The 21,145-nt window shown below is 44.7% G+C and overlaps 1 protein-coding gene across 3 annotated transcripts in view; it reads left to right on the top strand.

Annotated features, from left to right (window-relative positions):
• The window catches only part of LOC131359748 (ankyrin-3-like), an 89,488-nt gene that overhangs the window by 39,215 nt on the left and 29,128 nt on the right, over positions 1-21,145 (top strand). For all 3 annotated transcript variants that reach the window (XM_058399831.1, XM_058399829.1, XM_058399830.1), the window contains exons 9-11: positions 1,489-1,717; positions 2,226-2,351; positions 2,638-2,760. In XM_058399831.1, coding sequence (XP_058255814.1) covers positions 1,489-1,717; positions 2,226-2,351; positions 2,638-2,760 — 478 coding nt within the window. The remainder of the gene's footprint in view (positions 1-1,488; positions 1,718-2,225; positions 2,352-2,637; positions 2,761-21,145) is intronic.

Below are 21,145 nucleotides of genomic sequence, written 5' to 3'. Positions count from 1 at the left end.
CATGTAGACCCTCTGTTAATCTGCCACGCTGTCAACGAAATCATGCCAAGACAGACTTTGTGGCCGCTGCGGTGAAGCCTAGATAATCTCTGCCAAGGGGGAGGGGTACAAGGAGCTCCTGAATGATCCCCACCAGCAGTGGCCACTCTCTGGCCCCAAGCTCAGAGCCCAGAACCGAATGTCAGGCCAGAGTGATGGTGCTCCACGAATCCAGTAGGGCAGACACCGGCTGCCCATTCACTTTCACAGTCACCGTGGGTACTTTGGGAGGGCTGGTGGCATGTAGGGCACAGCCAGAGAGCCAGGCCTTGATGTGGGGTATTCTTGAGGCAGTTTTCTTTGCCCGTGTGGTTCCAAGCAAAGTGTTGGGGTTTGAGCCCTTCTGGTTGGGCATCTCGCCGCTTACCCCTGCCAATCTTGAGCATTGTGAGTGCAGCCTCTAAAGCTTCCATCATCTTGCAGGGGCTTGTTCTTTTACTTAGCCTAACTGCCTTATACTCTTCTGGCAGTAGAGCCCTTAAGAACCAGTCCATAGTGACCCGCTTGGCTACTTCACTGGCACACAACTTTTCTGGTTGAAGCCATGTCTTTGTCATTCTTAACAACTGATCCATTTGGGCACAGGGATTTAGGCCTGGCCGCTATGCTCGCTGGTCAAAATCTGCTGCTTATTGATTGGGGAGCTCCCACGCTAGATCAAAATCTCAGTTCTTAGTCTCATAGTCTGTGGCCTCATTTGAGGAAAGGGTGTAATAGCCTCCATTCTTCTTTGTCCCACCGTTCATGCAGGGGTATGCTTTCAAACATGTGTAGATAAGCTTTGACATCATGGTCTTTGGTCAGCTTGACAAACATGCATTCTTGTGTCTCTTGGGGGAGACAAGTTTTTCAGTGACAAGAGGCTTTGCCCAAGCCACTCTTTATCGCCAGTGTTGCAACTCAAGCTACTCTGCCCCGCATTGCTACCTCCACAGTTGCTGTCTTTTCTGGAGGTGTAGAAACCGCTCTCATCTTTTCAGGCCACCAGTGTCTGGAGCGATTTCAGGATGTTTCATTTGTCATCACAATAACAAACTTCACTATGTACACCAATCAGCCATAACATTATGACCACCTGCCTAATATTGTGTTGCTCCCCCTTTTGCTGCCCAAACAGCCCTGAAAGAAAAAAGAAAAAAAGAAAACTCTGGAGTTGACTATATGCATATGTTTTCTGGGTTAGGGTTGTAATAATTTCTATATATTGATTTATTGATTTATTGATTTATTTATTTATTTATTTATTTAAACAAGAGCAGCATCTGCAGCACCAAAGTCTGGTTACTGAGGTACTAATGATAGGTCTCTACTGTTATACTGGCTTGATCCCTAAATGTTCCTAATTGTAATGTCAAGTTTGACATTCTCGAAACATCTGTCTTATAGTTTAGTCATTTCTGCTCTTCTTTTCCATTCCACCCTCTCTATTTTCTGTATTTTTCTTTGCAGATTCTGGCTAGCAGACTGTCAGCAAGTGAGTGAGATAGTTGCTCTGGCAAACCTAGTTTACAAGGAGTTGATTTGTGTGCCATACCGTGCCAAATTTGTGGTGTTTGCAAAGCCCATTGACTTATCAGAGGCACAGCTCCGTGTCTTCTGTATTACTGATGATAAGGTGGACAAAACACTTGAGCAGCAGGAAAACTTTGAGGAAGTGGCCAGGAGCAAAGATACTGAGGTGTGTATGCACAATTGCAGGTTGATCACAGACAATGGCTTAATTGCAGACATATTTGTACAATTAAACACATGTTCATCTGTACATACACAGGAACACCTAGAAACATTTTCACTACTTCATAAACAGTCTGGGTCAGATCTGGCATTAAGCCGGCACTGCTGGCTGAGTTCTGGCATGGCAAGTGGTATGTCAACCAGATGCGGACCAGGTCTGGCAGTGATGGCACTGTTAATATGATGGCATGCCAGATGTGGCCTGGTATTGGTTTGGTTTATGTGGTGTGGCCCAGTGCTGGCCCTGTGCTGGCCCATGTCTGGCCCGCCTCTGGCAAACCAGACATGGGCTACCAATGTGGGGTATGTTGGGCCGAGTGTAAGTGCATTGTGTGGGCCAGATCTGGGCCAGACCTATTGTGCTATCTGGGTATATTATGCAAACATTTAAATAATGTGTTAAAATATTGGACAAGCATAATCAAAACTAGTTTTGTTTGGTTCTGTTGCAGATTTCAGAGGGAAAGCTTATCTATGTTCATTGCTATGGCAATCTGTCTCCTGTCAGCAAGATCAGCCAGCAGCTTGTTTTTACCTTCTATGCCTTCAAAGAGAACAGACTAGCTTTAAGTGTCAAGGTGTGTATGTTTATGTCTGTAATGTGTGTTTGTTTGTATGGGTCGGTTTGTAGGTTGGTGTACCTCCCAAAGATGTATCATATAAGAAATTTTATGGATAGTGTTTGATGTTTGAAAAAGGAATGGAATTAAATGGAGGGAACTGCTATCATAACCTGTTGCAATTTTAAACTGATGATTTTAAACAGTAACTTTGTTATGGTAGTATCTGTATCTGTATGACAAAATGTGTTCTATATGCACATTAATGACTTCTGTGCATGTATCTCTTTATTTACTTGCTTAGGTGTGGGACATGGGACAGGAGCCATGTGGAAGACTCTCGTTTCTCAAAGAGATGAAGAGTACCAAAGGCCTTTCACATAGCGCTATCTGCAACCTTAATTTCACACTGCCAGCACACAAGAAGGTGCAAAAAAGTACACACATAATCTCCCTATCTTTCATACACATGTACACTGACTTCATACTGACATATGACATAATACTGCACATAAAAACACACATGCAAATTCACATCTGAATATAGCTACAAAGAACAATTAAGCAAGCCAGGCACTTTCTGTTCCCACCCTTTAACAAATTAGGCAGACCAGAAGCCACTGGGAACATAAGCATAAATTTGTTTTTCTAGGTTACAGGCAAAATGTATCATATATAAAAAAGTCAGAGAAAATAGTTTTTTCCTGACTTATATCACAATGCAGTGATGATTTGTTGGAAAAGAAGCATATTTTTTGTCATATCAGAAATCTGCTGCACTTTCCATATACTCCAGATTGAGCGATTTAAAAAAAGTATGAACACTTTAAAAATTTTTTAAAATAAATAATAGTGTCCCCTAGAGAGGGTTTAGAGACAAACTAGAGTTTCTTAGGAAATGGTCATTCACTGATCTACATACAGTAGTTTGGTCAAAATCCATCTCACCATAGCTAAGAAATGTCATCACTTCCTCTTTGGTGAGTTCAAATTCATTTGAACATTATGTTGAATTGTGCAAAAGTATGCATTTTGTGAATTGTAGTGCTTAGAATATTTGCTTTGCACTTCTGGGGTTGGGGGTTCCATTCCCACCACTGCCCTGTGTGCGCAGACCTTTTATGTTCTCACTGTACATCCAGGTACTCCAGTTTCCTCCCCCAGTTCAAAAACATGTGTGATAGGCTGACTGGCATGTTTTAATGGTCCATAGTGTGTGAATCGGTTTGTGAATGTGTATGTGATTGTGCCCTGTTATGGGTTGGCAACCCTTCCATAGTGTCCCATACTTTGTGCCCCAAGACCCCTGGGATAGGCTCTAGGTTTCCTGTGACACTGTTTAAGTGGTACAGAAAATGGAGGATTGACTTCGAGTCCATTAGGATGTGTACCTTCAATGAACTACCAAAGTCTGTGCAAAATCTGTCACAACATTGCTGAGATATGCCCTCACATCCTGTTTGCACAGTCTACATTTGGTAATGATTGGAAAAAATACTGAAAAAATTGTCTAAAATATCACAATGGCAAAAATTACAATATGTAGTAAAATTAACATTATGATGTTGGCTGAGTCAGTGGAAAAGAGAATCATGTTTCTAAGACATTGTGTGCAGAATTGATTATTGTAAACCTTTGTCCAGCTCTGCCATACTGGTGGAACCAGAGGGCTCCAGTGTCATACACTAATGTCTGTGAAAGTAGCTTAGCAGTCCTCTAATGCTGTGTGAAATTTCACAAAAAGTGTATAAAGTGTTCTATGACTTTCATGGATAATAATAATAATAATAATAATAATAATAATAATAATAATAATAATATGGCAATTAAGGGGCAAACACAATTTAGGTCCCTTTGGGACCATCAAGTCAAGAGTCAAGAAGCTTTGATTGTCATTTCAACCATATATAGCTGATTTCTCCAAGACTCTGGTGCTACATAAAACAATAAAATGACATATAGCTACAAAACAAAACAACAACACAAAGAGAAATTCTCCTAGCTAGATAAAGTGCAACATGTGCAACCTGGCGCAAACAGTGCAAGACAAAAGACAGTGCAAACAGACAATGCAAAAACAACACAAAACAGTACAGGACACATAACGCCGAAAAATGTGCAAACATATATGCTTGTAAACATATACATATAGCAGCAATTGGTGACAGTTTGAAATGTACATATAGCAGCAGTTGTGCAAATACAAGCATGCAAACAGTTATAATGTGGGTGGAGTTACAGATACACTATATTGCCAAAAGTATTCGCTCACCTGCCTTGACTCGCATATTAACTTAAGTGACATCCCATTCCTAATCCATAGGGTTCAATATGACGTCGGTCCACCCTTTGCAGCTATAACAGCTTCAACTCTTCTGGGAAGGCTGTCCACAAGGTTTAATGTGTTTACAGGAATTTTTGACCATTCTTCCAGAAGCGCATTTGTGAGGTCACACACTGATGTTGGACGAGAAGGCCTGGCTCTCAGTCTCCGCTCTAATTCATCCCAAAGGTGTTCTATCGGGTTGAGGTCAGGACTCTGTGCAGGCCAGTCAAGTTCATCCACACCAGACTTTGTCATCCATGTCTTTATGGACCTTGCTTTGTGCACTGGTGCAAAGTCATGTTGGAAGAGGAAGGGGCCAGCTTCAAACTGTTCCCACAAAGTTGGGAGCATGGAATTGTCCAAAATGTCTTGGTATGCTGAAGCATTCAGAGCCAAGCCCAGCTCCTGAAAAACAACCCCACACCATAATCCCCCCTCAACCAAACTTTACACTTGGCACAATGCAGTCAGACAAGTACCGTTCTCCTGGCAACCGCCAAACCCAGACTCGTCCATCAGATTGCCAGATGGAGACGCGCGATTCGTCACTCCAGAGAACACTGCTCTAGAGTCCAGTGGCGGCGTGCTTTACACCACTGCAGCCGACACTTTGCATTGTACTTGGTGATGTATGGCTTGGATGCAGCTGCTCGGCCATGGAAACCCATTCCATGAAGCTCTCTGCGCACTGTTCTTGAGCTAATTTGAAGGCCACATGAAGTTTGGAGGTCTGTAGCGATTGACTCTGCAGAAAGTTGGCGACCTCTTCGCACTATGCGCCTCAGCATCCGCTGACCCTGCTCCGTCAGTTTACGTGGCCTACCACTTCGTGGCTGAGTTGCTGTCGTTCCCAAACACTTCCACGTTCTTATAATACAGCTGACAGTTGACTGTGGAATATTTAGGAGCGAGGACATTTCACAACTGGATTTGTTGCACAGGTGGCATCCTATCACAGTTCCACGCTGGAATTCACTGAGCTCCTGAGAGCGACCCATTCTTTCACAAATGTTTGTAAAAACAGTCTGCGTGCCAAGGTGCTTGATTTTATACACCTGTGGCCATGGAAGTGATTGGAACACCTGATTCTGATTATTTGGATGGGTGAGCGAATACTTTTGGCAATATAGTGTATATGTGTTGAAATCTTGGGTTCTGAACAAGTCAGTTCACACAGTTGAGTGTGTGTGTGTGTGTGTGTGTGTGAGATGAGTTCAGTTCTTGATGTTGAGGAGCTTGATGGCTTGAAGAAAGAAACTGTTACACAGTCTGGTTGTGAGGGCCTGAATGCTTCGAGAGCATGAGAGGGGGGTGGGGGTGGTCATGCACAATGCTGTTGGCTTTGTGGATGCAGCGTGTGGTGTATTGTGCAAGAATACACAGCAGCGGTTGAGGTAGTGCAAATAGAATAAACATAAATATAACTATAGCAGCGGATGACAGGTAGAGGTAGTGCAGTAAGTAATGAACAGTATAAATTATGTGTGTGTGTGTTTGTGTCCACACAGTCAAGAGAGAGTGTGTGTATCTGTGTGTGAGAGACAGAGAGTTAGTATACAGTTCAGTCCTGAGTGAGAGTGTGTGTGTGTGAGAGAGTGTAGAACAGTTCAGTCCTGAGTGAGAGTATGTGTGAGAGTGTAGAACAGTTCAGTCCCGGGTGTTGAGGAGCCTAATGGCTTGAGGAAAGAAACTGTTACACAGTCTGGTTGTGAGCCCCCGAATGCTCCGGTACCTCTTTCCAGATGGCAGGAGGGTGAAGAGTGTGTGTGAGGGGTGTGTGGGGTCAGCCACAATGCTGTTGGCTTTGTGGATGCAGCGTGCGGTGTAAATGTCTGTGATAGAGGGGAGAGAGACTCCGATGATCTTCTCAGCTGTCCTCACTATCCGCTGAAGGGTCTTGCGATCTGAGACGGTGCAGTTCCCAAACCAGGCAGTGATGCAGCTGCTCAGGACGCTCTCGATGGTCCCTCTGTAGAACACAGTCAGGATGGGGGAAGGGAGATGGGCTTTACTCAACCTCCTCAGGAAGTAGAGGCGCTGCTGGGCTTTCTTGGTGATGGAGCTGGTGTTGAGTGACCAGGTGAAGTTCTCCGCCAGATGGACACCAAGGAATTTGATGCTCTTGACGATCTCCACAGAGGAGCCATCGATGGACAGCGGAGAATGGTCACACTGTGCTCTCCTGAAGTCAACAACCATCTCTTTGGTCTTGTCGACGTTCAGGGAGAGGTTGTTGGCTCTGCACCAGGCTGTTAGATGTTGCACCTCCTCTCTGTATGCTGACTCGTCGTTCTTGCTGATGAGACCCACCACGGTCGTGTCATCAGCGAACTTGACGATGTGGTTGGAGCTGTGCATTGCTGCACAGTCGTGAGTCAGCAGAGTGAACAGCAATGGACTGAGCACACAGCCCTGAGGTGCTCCAGTGCTCAGTGTGGTGGTGCTGGAGATACTGCTCCCGATCCGGACTGACTGAGGTCTCCCAGTCAGGAAATCCAGGATCCAGTTGCAGAGAGAGGTGTTCAGGCCCAGGAGACTCAGCTTCTTAATCAGCTGCTGAGGGATGATTGTGTTGAATGCTGAACTGAAATCTATGAACAGCATTCGAACGTAGGAGTCTTTGCAGTCCAGGTGTGTGAGGGCCAGATGCAGGGTTGTGGTGATGGCGTCTTCCGTGGAACGGTTAGGACGATACGCAAACTGCAAGGGGTCCAGCAAGGGTGGTAGCTGTGACTTGATGTGCCTCATGACGAGCCTCTCGAAGCATTTCATCACGATTGGTGTGAGTGCAACGGGATGGTAGTCATTGAGGCAGGAAACCGTGGACTTCTTTGGCACAGGGACGATGGTTGTTGTCTTGAGGCACGTAGGGATGATGGAGCTGCTCAGCGAGATGTTGAAGATGTCAGTGAAGACATCTGCTAGCTGCTCCGCACACTCCCTGAGAACTCTGCCAGGAATGTTGTCTGGTCTAGCGGACTTCCGTGGGTTAACTCTGTATAGAGTTCTCTTCACATCAGCCGTGGTGAGACAAAGCACTGGGTCATTAGGAGGAGGGATGGTCTTCCTCGCTGTTGTGTTGTTCTGTGCCTCAAACTGAGCGTAGAAGTGGAAGAAGCGCATCTGGAAGGGAGGCGTCACTGTCACAGGCAGGTGAAGTTGTCCTGTAGTTGGTGATCGCCTGAATGCCCTGCCACATGCGCCGGGAGTCTCTGCTGTTCTGGAAGTGGCCATGGATTCTCTGGGCATGTGCACACTTCGCCTCTCTGATGGCTCGGGACAGTTTGGCCCTTGCTGTTTTTAAGGCCGCCCTGTCCCCCGATCTGAAGGCAGAGTCTCTCGATTTCAGGAGAGCATGCACTTTCGTAGTCATCCACAGCTTCTGGTTGGGGCGTGTTGTGATGGTCTTGGAGACAGTCACGTCATCGATGCATTTCCCGATGTAGCTGGTCACTGATGCCGTGTATTCCTCCAAGTCAATAGAGTCGCCGTTGGTTGCAGCCTCCCTAAACATATCCCAGTCAGTGCACTCAAAACAGTCCTGAAGAGCAGAGATGGCTCCTGCTGGCCAGGTTTTAACCTGTTTCAGAACCGGTTTAGAGCGTCTGACGAGAGGTCTGTATGCTGGAATCAACATAACAGAGATGTGGTCTGAGTAGCCGAGGTGGGGGCGGGGCTCCGCACGATACGCGCCGGGAATGTTTGAATAAACAACATCCAGCGTGTTCGCCCCTCTCGTAGCAAAGTCCACATGCTGATGGAATTTAGGGAGCACTGTTCTGAGATTTGCATGATTGAAATCTCCGGCGATGATAAACAGTCCGTCGGGGTGAGCATTTTGCAGCTCGCTAATAGCTCCGTACAGCTCACACAGAGCCTCCTTAGCATTAGCGCTGGGTGGAATGTACACTCCGATAATGAGAGTAGTGGTGAATTCCTGGGGTAAATAAAAAGGTCTGCATCTAACAGTTACAAACTCCACTACCGATAAGCAGTAGTTAGACACAAGCACAGAGTCCTTACACCATGCCGTGTTGATGTAAACACACACACCGCCACCGCGAGTCTTACCGCACAGAGCTGCATTCCTGTCGGCACGAAACACGGTTAGTCCGGCTAGCTGAATGGCGGCGTCCGGAACTCTGTCGCTGAGCCACGTCTCCGTGAAAACAAATACGCAGCAGTCTCTGAACTCACGCCGTGTAGTTTGCTGGAGTCGGATGTAGTCCAGTTTATTATCCAGTGAGCAGACGTTGGACAAGATGATGGAAGGGAGTGCCGGCCGGCTAGGGTTGGTTGTTAGCCTAGCACGGACACCCGCTCTTTTACCGCGCTTCCGCTTCCTCGAACAACGCTTGCGACGTCCTCTCTCCCGGCCAACGGCATCAGGCGACGCCGAGGACTGAAGGCCTGGACTTCGCAGCAAGCTGAGTTCGCGAAGTTTGCAGGGTAGTTCATCATGCAAGTTAGTAACTGCATGATTTCTGTACCGTAATATCGTCTGGCGGTCGTATACATGAACACCACTGTCTTTGGCGTCCATGCACTTTAAATTTAGCGCTAAAACAAAAAGAATCTTTTTGTTTAAGCGGCACAATTATTAAAACCACCGGAATCTTTTGAAACTCCGCGGGAATGTGGATAGCAGCTGGCGAACATTTAAGCAGCAATTCATGCTTTACATGCAAGCTGTCGGTCTAGATGGCAAACCAGATTCGCGGAAAGTAGCATTGCTCCTGACAGTAGCTGGACCTCAAGCGATTGAAGTATACAATACTTTCATGTTCGTGGACGCTGCAGACAGAGGAAACTGCTCACCAAAGAAAAATGAAACATATGAAAGGTATGTGTTTCGCTCAGGCACTCAGTCACAGTGAGAAAGTTTTTACTATTTTTTGACTGATTTGAAACTAAAGGCAAAAACATGCAACTTTGGAATGTTGACTGAATCAGTGATCAGAGATCAAATTGTCTTTGGAATTTTTGACAAGAAAATAAGAGAAAGATTACTCCGAGAAATGGACCTAACATTAGATGGTGCTGTCAGGATTTGTCATGCGAGCGAACTTGCTTTGTGGCATTCTCGAACTTTCAGTGATAAGGAAGGCACTACTGTTGCTGACAGTCCAGTTGTCGGCGCTGTTACTCACAAAATGTAAAGGCATGAAACATTTTGCTAAGCAATTACTTTTCAAAGAAAAAAGCTAAGCAATCAACAAATGTGCATGTTGTGGAAGAGACAGAACTGTCAGGCACTTTCTTTGTGGGCATGATCAACGGTGATGCAGAAACTGTACAGCAAGTGTACAAAACAAAAGAAAGAAATTATTCAGATATAAACTGTGTGTCTAAGGACAAATGGATTGTGTCGCTGCAAGTCAATGGAATAATTGTGCCGCTTAAACTTGATACAGGAGCGAAGGCCAATCTCATAAGTACAAGTGACATAAAGGAAATGAAAATCAAACCCTGGATAAAAAGAAACCCTGTGTTGCTCAAAAACCTACAATGGACAAAGACTCAAGGTGTGTGCAGACTCAAAGTATGTGTCAAGAACAAAGCTCATCACCTGCTCTTGTTGTAGTCCCAGATGATCATCAGTCTCTCCTTGGTGACAAAGCCTGTGAGGATTTAGGACTGGTAAAAAGAGTGTATTGCATCAATAGCCATGATATAAAAGCAACAAAACAGGACACTGCAAATGACATTGTTTGCAGATTTGATGATGTTTTCAAAGGACTGGGAGTGCTAACTTTCATTTACAAAATTCAGCTCAAAGAAGATGCTCACCCTGTCATTCACGCTCCAAGAAGGGTTTCTGTGCCACTGAAGGAGAAACTAAAAAAGGAACTTGACAGGATGGCAGCTCTAGGAGTAATCAAGAAAGCGGAGGAACCTACAGACTGGGTAAACTCAATGGTTTGTGTTAAAAAGAAAAACAGTGATCTGAGAGTATGCATGGATCCTCGAGACCTGAATGCAAACATAAAAAGGGAGCATTACTAGATTTCAAAGCGTGAGGAGATCACAAGAGAAATGACTGGTGCACAGTACTTCAGCAAGTTGGATGCTTCACAGGGATTCTGGCAATTGAAGCTTCATGAAGACAGTACCAAATACTGGACGTTCAATATACCATTTGGGTGTTATTCATTTCTACGTCTACCCTTTGGCATAATTTCAGCCTCAGAAATCTTTCATCGTGCCATGGAGGATGTCATAGAAGGACTGGAGGGAGTACGTGCATATGTCGATGACAGTGGTTTGGGGATCATCAGTGCAGGAACACAATCTGAGACTTTTTCAGCTACTTCAAAGAATTCAGAAATACGGCCTCAAGTTGAACAGAGCTAAATGTCTGTTTGGTGTCACAGAAATGATTTTTTAAGGGGACAAGTTGTCTGGACGTGGTGTGGAACCTGACAAAAGCAAAATTCAGGCAATTCTGGATATGCCGAGTCCAGTGGACAAAAAAGGTGTGCTGAGGATAATGGTAATGGTAAAGTTCATTGGTAAATTCATTCCAAACCTCTCTGCAAAAACTGTGATCCTAAGACAACTGTTGAATCATAAAGCTAAGTTCAAGTGGACAAGTAGACATGAGCAAGAATGGAAAATGCTCAACACTGATGACAGAACCAGTTCTCACCTACTTTGATTCTTCTAGAAGTATCAAAATCTCCACAGATGCATCAAAGGATGGATTAGGTGCAGTCTTACTCCAAGCAGATGCTGAAGGCTGGAAACCCATAGCCTATGCCTCCAGGACTATGACGCAATCTGAGTGCAGATATGCTCAGATCGAAAAGGAATGCCTTTGTTCTCATTTTTGGATTTGAGAAATTCCACAACTATGTCTATGGCTTACCATTGTTCACAGCAGAAACGAATCATAAGCCTTTAATTTCAATCATCAAAAAAAAATCTGAATGAGATGTCTCCACACATTCAACATTTAATGATGAGACTACAACGGTATGACTTTGAATTAGTCTTTCCAGGCAAATACATAGTCCTAATCTCGTGCACCATTAACATGCAAATTCTCAGATGTGAGTTCCACAGAAGATGCATGTGAACCTCATTGTAGAGTCTCTTCCAGTCTCTGATCAAAAGCTCAAACAAATAGCTGAGAAGACAGCAAAAGATCCAGTTCTCCAAGCTGTAATTGACAATCTGAACAATGACTGAGTAAAAAGTTCTTGCGCACATTTCTACAATGTTAGATTGGAGCTTAGTGTGGCAGATGGTATTCTTCTGAGACGAGATAGAATAGTTGTTCCACAAGTGCTGAGAGAAGAGATGCTTTCCAGGATACATGAAGGACATCTTGGAATATAGAAATGCAAAAGGAGATCCAGAGATTCAGTCTATTGGCCTGGAATAAATTCTGACATTGAGAAAATGGTCGGTAGTTGTGAAGTCTGCCTAAAACATCAAAACAGACAAGCAAGAGAACTGATGATCGTGACAGATCTACCTCAGTATCCCTGGCAGAAAGTGGGTACCGATCTGTTTCATTTCCATGGAAAAGTATACTTACTGGTAGTGGATTACTTTTCTAGTTTTCCAGAAATTGCCCTGCTGTTGAACTCCTCAAGCACATCTGTGATTCAGCATATGATAAATTTTTGCCAGGCATGGCATTCTGCTGTTAGTGGTGAGTGACAGTGGCCCATGCTATAATTCAAGGGAATTTCAGTATTATGCTGCTCACTATGATTTCAAACATGTGACTTCAAGTCCCCATCATGCTCAGTCTAACGGGAAAGCAAAAAAAGGAGTGCAAAGCAATTGCTCAAGAGAGCATCAGAAGGCAAGTCAGATCCATATCTAGCTCTTCTGAGCTATCAAGCAACACCTCTTGAGCATGGTGCATCTCCTGCAGAGCGTTTAATGAATCGTAAAATAAGAACGACACTTCGCTTCAGAATTAACACAAAACAAGACCTGATGAGCAGTGCATCTCTAAGGCAAAAACAGAATGCTCTCCAGAAGAGACAAAAGACAAACTATTACAAACAAAAATGCTGAAAGTGTTATCAAAGAATGACATTGTGAGAGTGGAAGATGCGAACTGTTGGGCCAGGAAAGCTGTTGTTTTAGAAGAAGTTAATCCAAGATCATATGTTGTCAGAACAGAGAATGGGCAAATTCTAAGGAGAAAGTCTCCTTGAGACACAAGAAACCAACAAAACACTGACTGGCAAGACAGGAGAAGAAATTCTGGTCTCACCTGAAGAATGAGTACCATGAAGCATGCAGTCTTGGTCCTCATCTTCCATTCCCCTGGATAATGGTTGTTCTGCAGAAACCAGTGACCCTCCAATATTTAGAAGATCAACGCGTATCATAAAGAAACCTGATTGACTCAATTTGAAAATGACTATGCATTAGTTGCATTTGAAAAGTAATAAACAAGTAGTTTGTGCACTACAGTTTATATTTCATTTTGTAGGAAAGGGGATGTAGTGATTAGTTGATGTTCCTGTGATTGTCCTGTAGATGGCAGTAGTACTAAATATACAGGCAGCAGAGACACGAATAAAAAGGGGTTAGAATTAAGAAGCAGTAGAGAAGCCTAACTTGTGTTGTAGTTCAGTGCTATAAAAATAAAGAGGCTACATGCCAGATCATACACTTATTGTGTGTATGTTGAGTGTTTATTCAACGAACACCACAGTGTTGAGTGTTCTCCGCCACATGGGATTTGGTGCTCTTGACGATCTCCACAGCGGATCTGTTGATGTACAGCAGAAAATGGCCACTATGTGCTTTCCTAAAGTCAACAACCATCTCTTTAGTTGACGAGACAGGTTGTTGGCTTTATACCAGGCTGTTAGCTCTTGCACCTCCTCTCTGTATACTGACTCATCATTCTTGCTGATGAGGCCGACCACGGCCGTGTCTTCGGCAAACCTGATGATGTGGTTCCAAGTTCTCCCAGTCCAGGATCCAGTTGCAGAAGGAGGTGTTCACGGTGAGAGTTCAGAGAGCTGTGTCTTGGAGACGTAGCTCATTCGCCATTCAGCTAGACAGGCTCACCTCATTTTGTGCCAGCAGATCTGTACAGTAAGAGGTGGCTTGTGTTTCTATATCAACACAGAATGGTGGAAGAACACTGTGCTTGTTCTAACTACTACTCATCACTAGTGGCGTTTGTGAGTGTTAGATGCAGACCGTTTAATAATAATTCATCACTGTTTTCATCATTGGAGAGTACATTCCCCCCAGCGCTAATGCTGATGAGGCACTTTGTGAATTCTACAGGGCTATTAGTGATCTGCAAAATGCTCATCCTGACAGAGTGTTTATTTCTGCATTCCTACAGATGCATCTACATTTACATCTAGCTGAATGGCTGAATCTGGGGACAACTTGACAGTAAAAAAAAGTGCAACCTGTCACTGATTGACAGGCGACCTAAAAAGGATGCACCTGGAACTGCCTAGTGTCTTGGCTAGTGGGGGTAGTGCACTACCTGCACCTGTAGATGCACTGCCTGTAACTGTTTGCAACCTGTCATCACTGCAAGAATGGCTGAATCTTAGGGAAACTTCGTTCTATACAGTTGCGGAGCAAACTGAATGTCCCCGCTTTCGGGATAGAACCTCTGCATTTCCATGACAGGGCAATTCACAACCTTGAAGTTATAATCCCCTGCTTTCTGAAGCCTCTGGGCTAACAGTTCTTCTGGTTCCTTCATCCTTATTATCCAGTATGTAGACTCTGATTTCCATATGACAGTACACACTCCACATTGGGACTGGGACAACAAAGCCCCAAAAGTTACTGGCATTAGTGTCAAGACTGAGACCAAAAGTGGTGAGTAGCTATTTTAGCTTGTCAAATGAGTCTGCAGAGTCCAGTGGAATTGGGCATATTTCTTTAGGAGGTTGTAAAGGAGCCACTGGAGCATTTCCTTCACCTCTTTCCCCAGCATGATCATCTAGGTAGACTAGGCAGATCTCCCACTACTTCCCAGCTAAGAAACAATCCATTACGCAGGGTAATCTTGCAGGTGTGTTGATGACAGTGTAACAAAATTAGCTCAAAATTTAAATATTTAAATGTAATTATAACTGGTTATAATTAATTATAAATATTCAAATGGGGGTTTTAGAACTAACTGTCAGAGAATCAATAACACAATTATTTGATTTGTTCATCCAGCGAACAGACCGTATAATTTATTAATTCCAGGAAAAGTTATCTTCCTGGCCAAGAAAGAATAACTACTTTATAAAGTACTAGCTGTAATTTAGCACGTAGCAAGGTCAATGTTCAGGGACCCCGAAATTGTGAGCAAAGCACAGAGACAATCACTCATGAATAAAATGCATTTAATAAAACAGAAACACACAACACATACTAATTACGACACACATACATAAAAGATAGAATAAGGCCTATAGAGAGGGGATAAGGGGGCAAAGAGAGATAGAGAGTAAGGAAGGGAATACGGAGGAAATCAGAACGAGAGAGAGAGAGAGAATGAATGAGATAAGGAAATAGAGAAGAGATCAAATATGGCAAGTTTCAAATTGAGTTTTGATTACAACCGTGTGAGAATCGTCAGGGTAATTAGGATTCGCCTTAATAAAGGGGCTTCAGCTTAAAATTGTGGATCTAAAATAATTAGTAACTTTTACTTGCATTGGTTCGTTGATAAGAGTCCTGATGTAGTGGATCAAGGAGGTTCAGAGATTCGAAGTCCTCGGAGCAAGCACAAGATTCTGCTGGAAACTAAAAAGGTTTCGGTGGTGCAAACAAAAGTTCTTTGATTGAAGCTGCCGGCAAAGTCTCAGAAGAAAGTGAAAGTCTTGTCCCAGAGATCGGAGCAGAGCCGGGCGATGATAGAAGAGGTCGTGCCGGGAAGAAAAGGCGCACGGGGGCCCCCCCAACCGCAGAGCAGAGAGGGAGTTGGCCCCCGCGGGGCCGAGCTGAGCTGAGCAGAGCAAAAAGCTGAGCAACGATAGATGGGTGCTTAGGGTTTTTATTGATCCCTTGGTCGCGCCCAGTTTTTCAGAGTGACCAATCCAACACCTGAAACTTTTGGAGGGAAAGAGTTTCTTTGTCTCCGCTCGGTCACTCATTTGCATACTTTATGGTGAAGTTGGGGAATGGATACAGTTTCAATTAAAGTATAGTAGGCTCATGTTATGTTCTTGAATGGTCATATGGCATACACTATTGCTTATAAAAGTAAAAGAGGATCATTTTGATAGTAGACTGGAAAGAGACAGTATGAGAGGAGAGGAAACTGGGTATATGCAATTAAACATATAATCTTATCTTATAAAACATGTTCTGTTTCATGCAAAACAGAACAATAGGTCATGAGTGGTAATACAACAACAAAAAATATAAAGGCAAAAAGGGGAATACATATACACAGGTGTGTTAGGCATGGGTCAGGTAGGGTTTTACTATTGTTTTATTGAAACTTGAATAAAGGAACTCTCCTTATGTGTGTGTGTGTGAGGGTCAGGATGAGTGTTTCCCGCTGCTTTGGGTGTGTGTGTGTGTGTGTGTGTGGGTATGTGTGTGTGTGTCTTCGGTCATCCACCGGTCAAGGCATTGATTCAGTTTAGATTAGGGAATTCTTGTTGAGTTTTAACGGCCGTAAAACTGCTAGGCGCAGGGTGATTTGCATGTTAAGGTCACAAGTTGATGGTGAGTCCCAGGGGTGTGAGGCTGGGCTATCAGTACTGATGGTCTGCAGAACTCCAACATTCATGGAGGCAGGATACCTCCTTTGTCTCCAGTCTCATTGGGGGGGTCAGGGGTTATCCAGAGCCATCAGACATCCCAGAGCCTGGCTACAGCATGTCGGTTGAGGTATAATGAAAGAACTATAAGCCGAAATAGCTCAGTTGTGAGCTGCGTAATGGTTAATTGAGTTTTCAGAAGGATGCAACTGACCCCATGAGCAAGTGAGCCGACCTGGAGATGCTACAACAGAATGGCATCACATTCCATTTGAACGGCCCCTTCCTGTTGAAGAATGCAGCGGCTCACCTTGCCTCTGGAGTCAGCTACAGAGGCAAGCTCTTGTAGGCCCGGACCAGTGTACATGGGCACTCCTACAGCCCCATAGTGTTAATGAACACCTACTCAAAGTGAAAGTACAGTTATCAGACTGACCTGGTTGTAGCGTGCAGATTCTTTCCCTTGGAACATTGCACGCTTCTCTGCTGTCTGAGAACAGGTCATGAACAATATCTTGTGTGACTTCCTGTATGCTGGAGTAAGAAAACAATGCTCATGATCATAATTTGTGAACATACATGATTTGAGTATTGCCTTGTTCCATGTGAGTCTTGTTCCTGCATTGCTGAGCTGCACAGGCATCACAGTGGCAGGGCTGGTGATTCATTACACGTTTACCTTGAAGCATCCAGTTTGTTGTTAGATCTTTGCACATTGACTGTGGGCAGCACTGTTTATCAATTCCACTTTTGAGTATGCATTCATTTTCCATTCCACTTTTATATGGATTAGTTTCTTTCGTTGTTTGCTATGTTTGGTTCATTGCAACCTTTGGGCTTGTTACTAGAGCTGATGTGTAACACGGGGAAGAACTGGGTTTAAATGGATTACAAATATCTGACACTTGAGCACCCAAATCATTCAGCCAGTCCTCATGTGAAAGAGGTGTTCGTTTTTCCTCATTCTCTGTCATTATTGTTGGATTCCACAGGCTGCTCATATTAACATGGGAGTGTATTCTCACCATTCGCATTTCACTTTGTCTGACAGCATCCGGTTTGAAATAATAACTTAGCAGGTTCATATGACTCACCACATGCGATGAATATATCCTAGACAAGCCCACAGTGTTACATTCACTACTCGCTTTAGCAAGTCAATCGCAGCATAACAACTTACAGTAGTAACGTACAGTTTCTCTCCACTGGTGGCTTAGTTTTTTCATTTATTACTAAATTCAAAGAATATTTTGAAATAATTGCACCTGAAACATTTAAAGTTTAAAGTTTTCAGAATCTGAGAATGTTCAATGGAAGATAGGATAAATAGCTTAAGAGATACTGTCTGTCAGCTGAACTCCTAGGAAGAATAACAAATTTACGAGTGCACCATGAGAAAGCACATTTCTATTTATAACACTTCAATAAGTAAATTATGACAAATTTAATCACACACAAACACAAGGGTAATGCTAGAGTGTACACACAGTGTAAATGTTTTCTGTAATTGATTCTTATTAATATACCATAATGTAGAAATCAACACAATTGATGAATTTTCTTCTTATTTTGAAAAGAAAATTATGCCATTTTTCACCATTAATTTTCTGTACAAAGGCATATAATAATTTTCCAGAAAATTCCTGTCAGCTTCCATTTTCACCCGTCGCCGCACACAAGTCCAACTTCCGGACATCGTGGGCAGAGCACTTCCGGGTTCACCACCCTTTGGCGCTATATAAACACACTGTCAGCATGCCTTCCTCACCAAATGATCTCTCTGCTTTGCTGTCGAGTCATCCTGCCCTTGTCCTCTGTCATTCTTCTTTGTTGTTGCTTCTCGGCTGGATTTCGGACTGTTTTGCTCACGCTGTGTTTGGATTACCCTGTTCGGATTTGTTGCCTTGGACTCTTTCTTTGTGAGGACCTTTGCTGTTTAGCGTGCTCTCCTTGGTTTCTGTTCCCAGTAACCATTGGTTCAGTCTTCTCCTGATTCAGTGCTTTAGCTGCGGTGTGCTTCACCTTGTCTCTGTATTTTGTGCAGGAGTTTGTCAGGTGGATGCTATTGGCTGCACTCCTGTCTCTGTTTCTCATTTCTACAATTAAAGACTCTTTATCTGTCGCGTCTTGCATTTTGGTCCTAAATATGTGCCTTCTGACATTATCATCTGGCCAGCCATGGACCCAGTGGACGTATTAAACATGCAGCAACTCCTTCTTACCCTGTCACAGACCTCACAAGCACACGAGTGCCGGCTCCAAGACCTGACTACTGCCACCTAAGAGCTGATCCGCCATATCTCCCAGTCATCATCATGCACCCCTGCGGCCCAAGCTCCTCCAACGCCCACCCCGAGAACCACATCTAACTCATCTCAGTTTCCCTCTGAGTGCTCCAAGGTAGCCTACGTCATCTCGCTGCTTACCGGCAAAACCAGGCTGTGGGCAACCACTGAGTGGGAGTAGCAGTCCGCGATCTGTGCCTCCTACGAGGCCTTCTCCAGGGAGAAGAATGATGTCATGCAGATGTTGTTCGAGATGAGCCAAAGCAGCCGCACAGTTTTGGAGTTAGAAGTAAGGTTCTGCACAACTGCCGTTGATAGTGGATGGAATGCCACCACCCTATACAACGCCTTCTACCACGGGCTTGCTGCCGAAGTCAAGGACAAGCTCACCACCTGTGAACTACCATCGGAGCTGGACTAGCCAATCACCCTAGCTACCTGCATCAACCGTCGCATTCAGGAAAGATGAGCTGAGAGGACTCCATGACACTCCTGGTGCCCCAGTCTGCAACAAGCCGCTCACTTTTCCCCGGCGTCACCACTGCCGACAATGGCCTGTGTTCCTCCTCCGGAAGCACAACCCCCATATCAACTGGACCAGCAGACGAGTGCTGGACTGGAGCACTCACTGCATTCGGGAAATCCCCGCATTGTCTAAGCCCCGCAACTCTGGTTCTGGCTCCTGCCATCAACGAGTACATCTGGGTACAGTCTTCAGTAAGGCTAGAGCCACCTTGCTGCTTCCACACCAGCCTTATGACTGCAGCTCTCCTGCCTGGCACCATACCCCCACAAGGCCATCTTTACCACCTGACAGCACCCGAAAGGGAGGCCATGAACACATACATTCGCGAGTCCCCAGCTGCCCAGTATCATCTGTCCATCCTCGTCCCCAGCCAGAGCCAGGTTCTTCTTTGTCAAGAAGAAGGACAAGTCCCTCCGCCCTTGCATCGACTACTGGGGCCTGAATGCCATCGCGGTCAAGAACCGCTACACCCTTCCTCTCATGTCATCTGCCTTTGAACTCCTCCAGGGGCTACCATGTTTACCAAGCTGGACCTGCAGAATGCCTACCACCTCATCCGCATCAGAGAGGGAGATGAGTGGAAAACTGCTTTCAACACCCCCACAGGACATTACAAATACCTGGTTATGCCGTTTGGTTTCACCAATGCGCCAGCGGTGTTCCAGGCTCTCATCAATGATATTCTCAGAGACATGCTAAACTGACTTGTCTTCGTGTACCTGGGTGACATATTCATCTTCTCCCACTCCCTGGAGGAACATGTTTGTCCTGTCCAAACCATGCTCAAGCGCTTTCTCAAGAACCGTCTGTACGTGAAAGCTGAGAAGTATGAGTTCCATGTTTCTAGAACCACCTTCCTGGGGCTCATACTCTCATGCAGTAGTGTACAGATGGACCCTGAGCAGAAAAAGGCAGTGAGGGACTGGACCTGGAAGCAGCTCCAGCAATTCCTAGGTTTTGCCAACTTCTGTCGGAAGTTCATTAGTGGCTACAGCACTGTCTCCGCACCCCTACACCGGCTTACGTCCACCCTGCAAGCATTCGTCTGGTCCCCTGAAGCCGAACTGGTCTTCACCAAACTCAAGGAACTGTTCACCTCTGCCCCCATCCTGACCCTGCCAGTTTGCTGTGGAGGTGGATCCTTCCGACCTGGGTGTGGGAGGCATGCTTTGTCAGAAAAGCCCCAAGGACAACAAGCTGCATCCCTGCGCTTTCTTCTCACGACAGCATATACTCTCTATGTCTATGGAGCATATACTCTCATTCTCTGTCATGGTCAGAGCTCAAGGAGGAGGGCTTGTGCAGCCTTGTTCAAGTATTCTAGAAGCTATTCTCAGTGGCCCAACCGCAAGTGCCATCCAGCATATCCTTACCAGATTGGCCAGAGGTTCTGGCTGTTGACCATAGACCTGTCCCTGAAGGTCACCTGCCGGAAGTTTGCACCACACTTTGTTGGTCCGTTACCCATTTCCAACGTGCTCAACCCATGGCGGTACGGCTCAGTCTTCTTTGCTATTGCTTCTCGCCTGGATTTCAGACTGTTTTGCTCACGCTGCGTTTGGATTACCCTGTTCAGATTTGTTGCCTTGGACTCTTTCTTTGCAAGGACCTTTGCTGTTTAGCGTGCTCTCCTTGATATCTCTCCCCGGTAAACATTGGTTCAGTCTTCTCCTGATTCAGCATTTTAGCTGCAGTGTGCTTCACATTGTCTGTATTTTGTGCTGGAGTTTATTGAGTGGATGTTATTGGAGTCATTGTGTGTTACTGCACTCCTGTCTTTGTTCCTCCTTTCTACAATTAAAGACTCTTTACCTAGCTCCTGTCGTGTCTCGCATTTGGGTCCTAAATCCATGCCTTCTGACAATTTTCTACTTGTAATTAGCTCAGTCCTAGTTGCCTTTTAAAGAAGGCTGTCTTCTGGTAACTTTCCAAATACCCTGAATAAATATGAAAAATCTGACCTA

Source organism: Hemibagrus wyckioides, linkage group LG09 (assembly GCF_019097595.1).
Source record: "Hemibagrus wyckioides isolate EC202008001 linkage group LG09, SWU_Hwy_1.0, whole genome shotgun sequence".
Taxonomy (NCBI): Eukaryota; Metazoa; Chordata; class Actinopteri; order Siluriformes; family Bagridae; genus Hemibagrus; species Hemibagrus wyckioides.
Note: the sequence above shows the minus strand (reverse complement) of the source record. Positions and strands in the feature narration are given on the sequence as shown.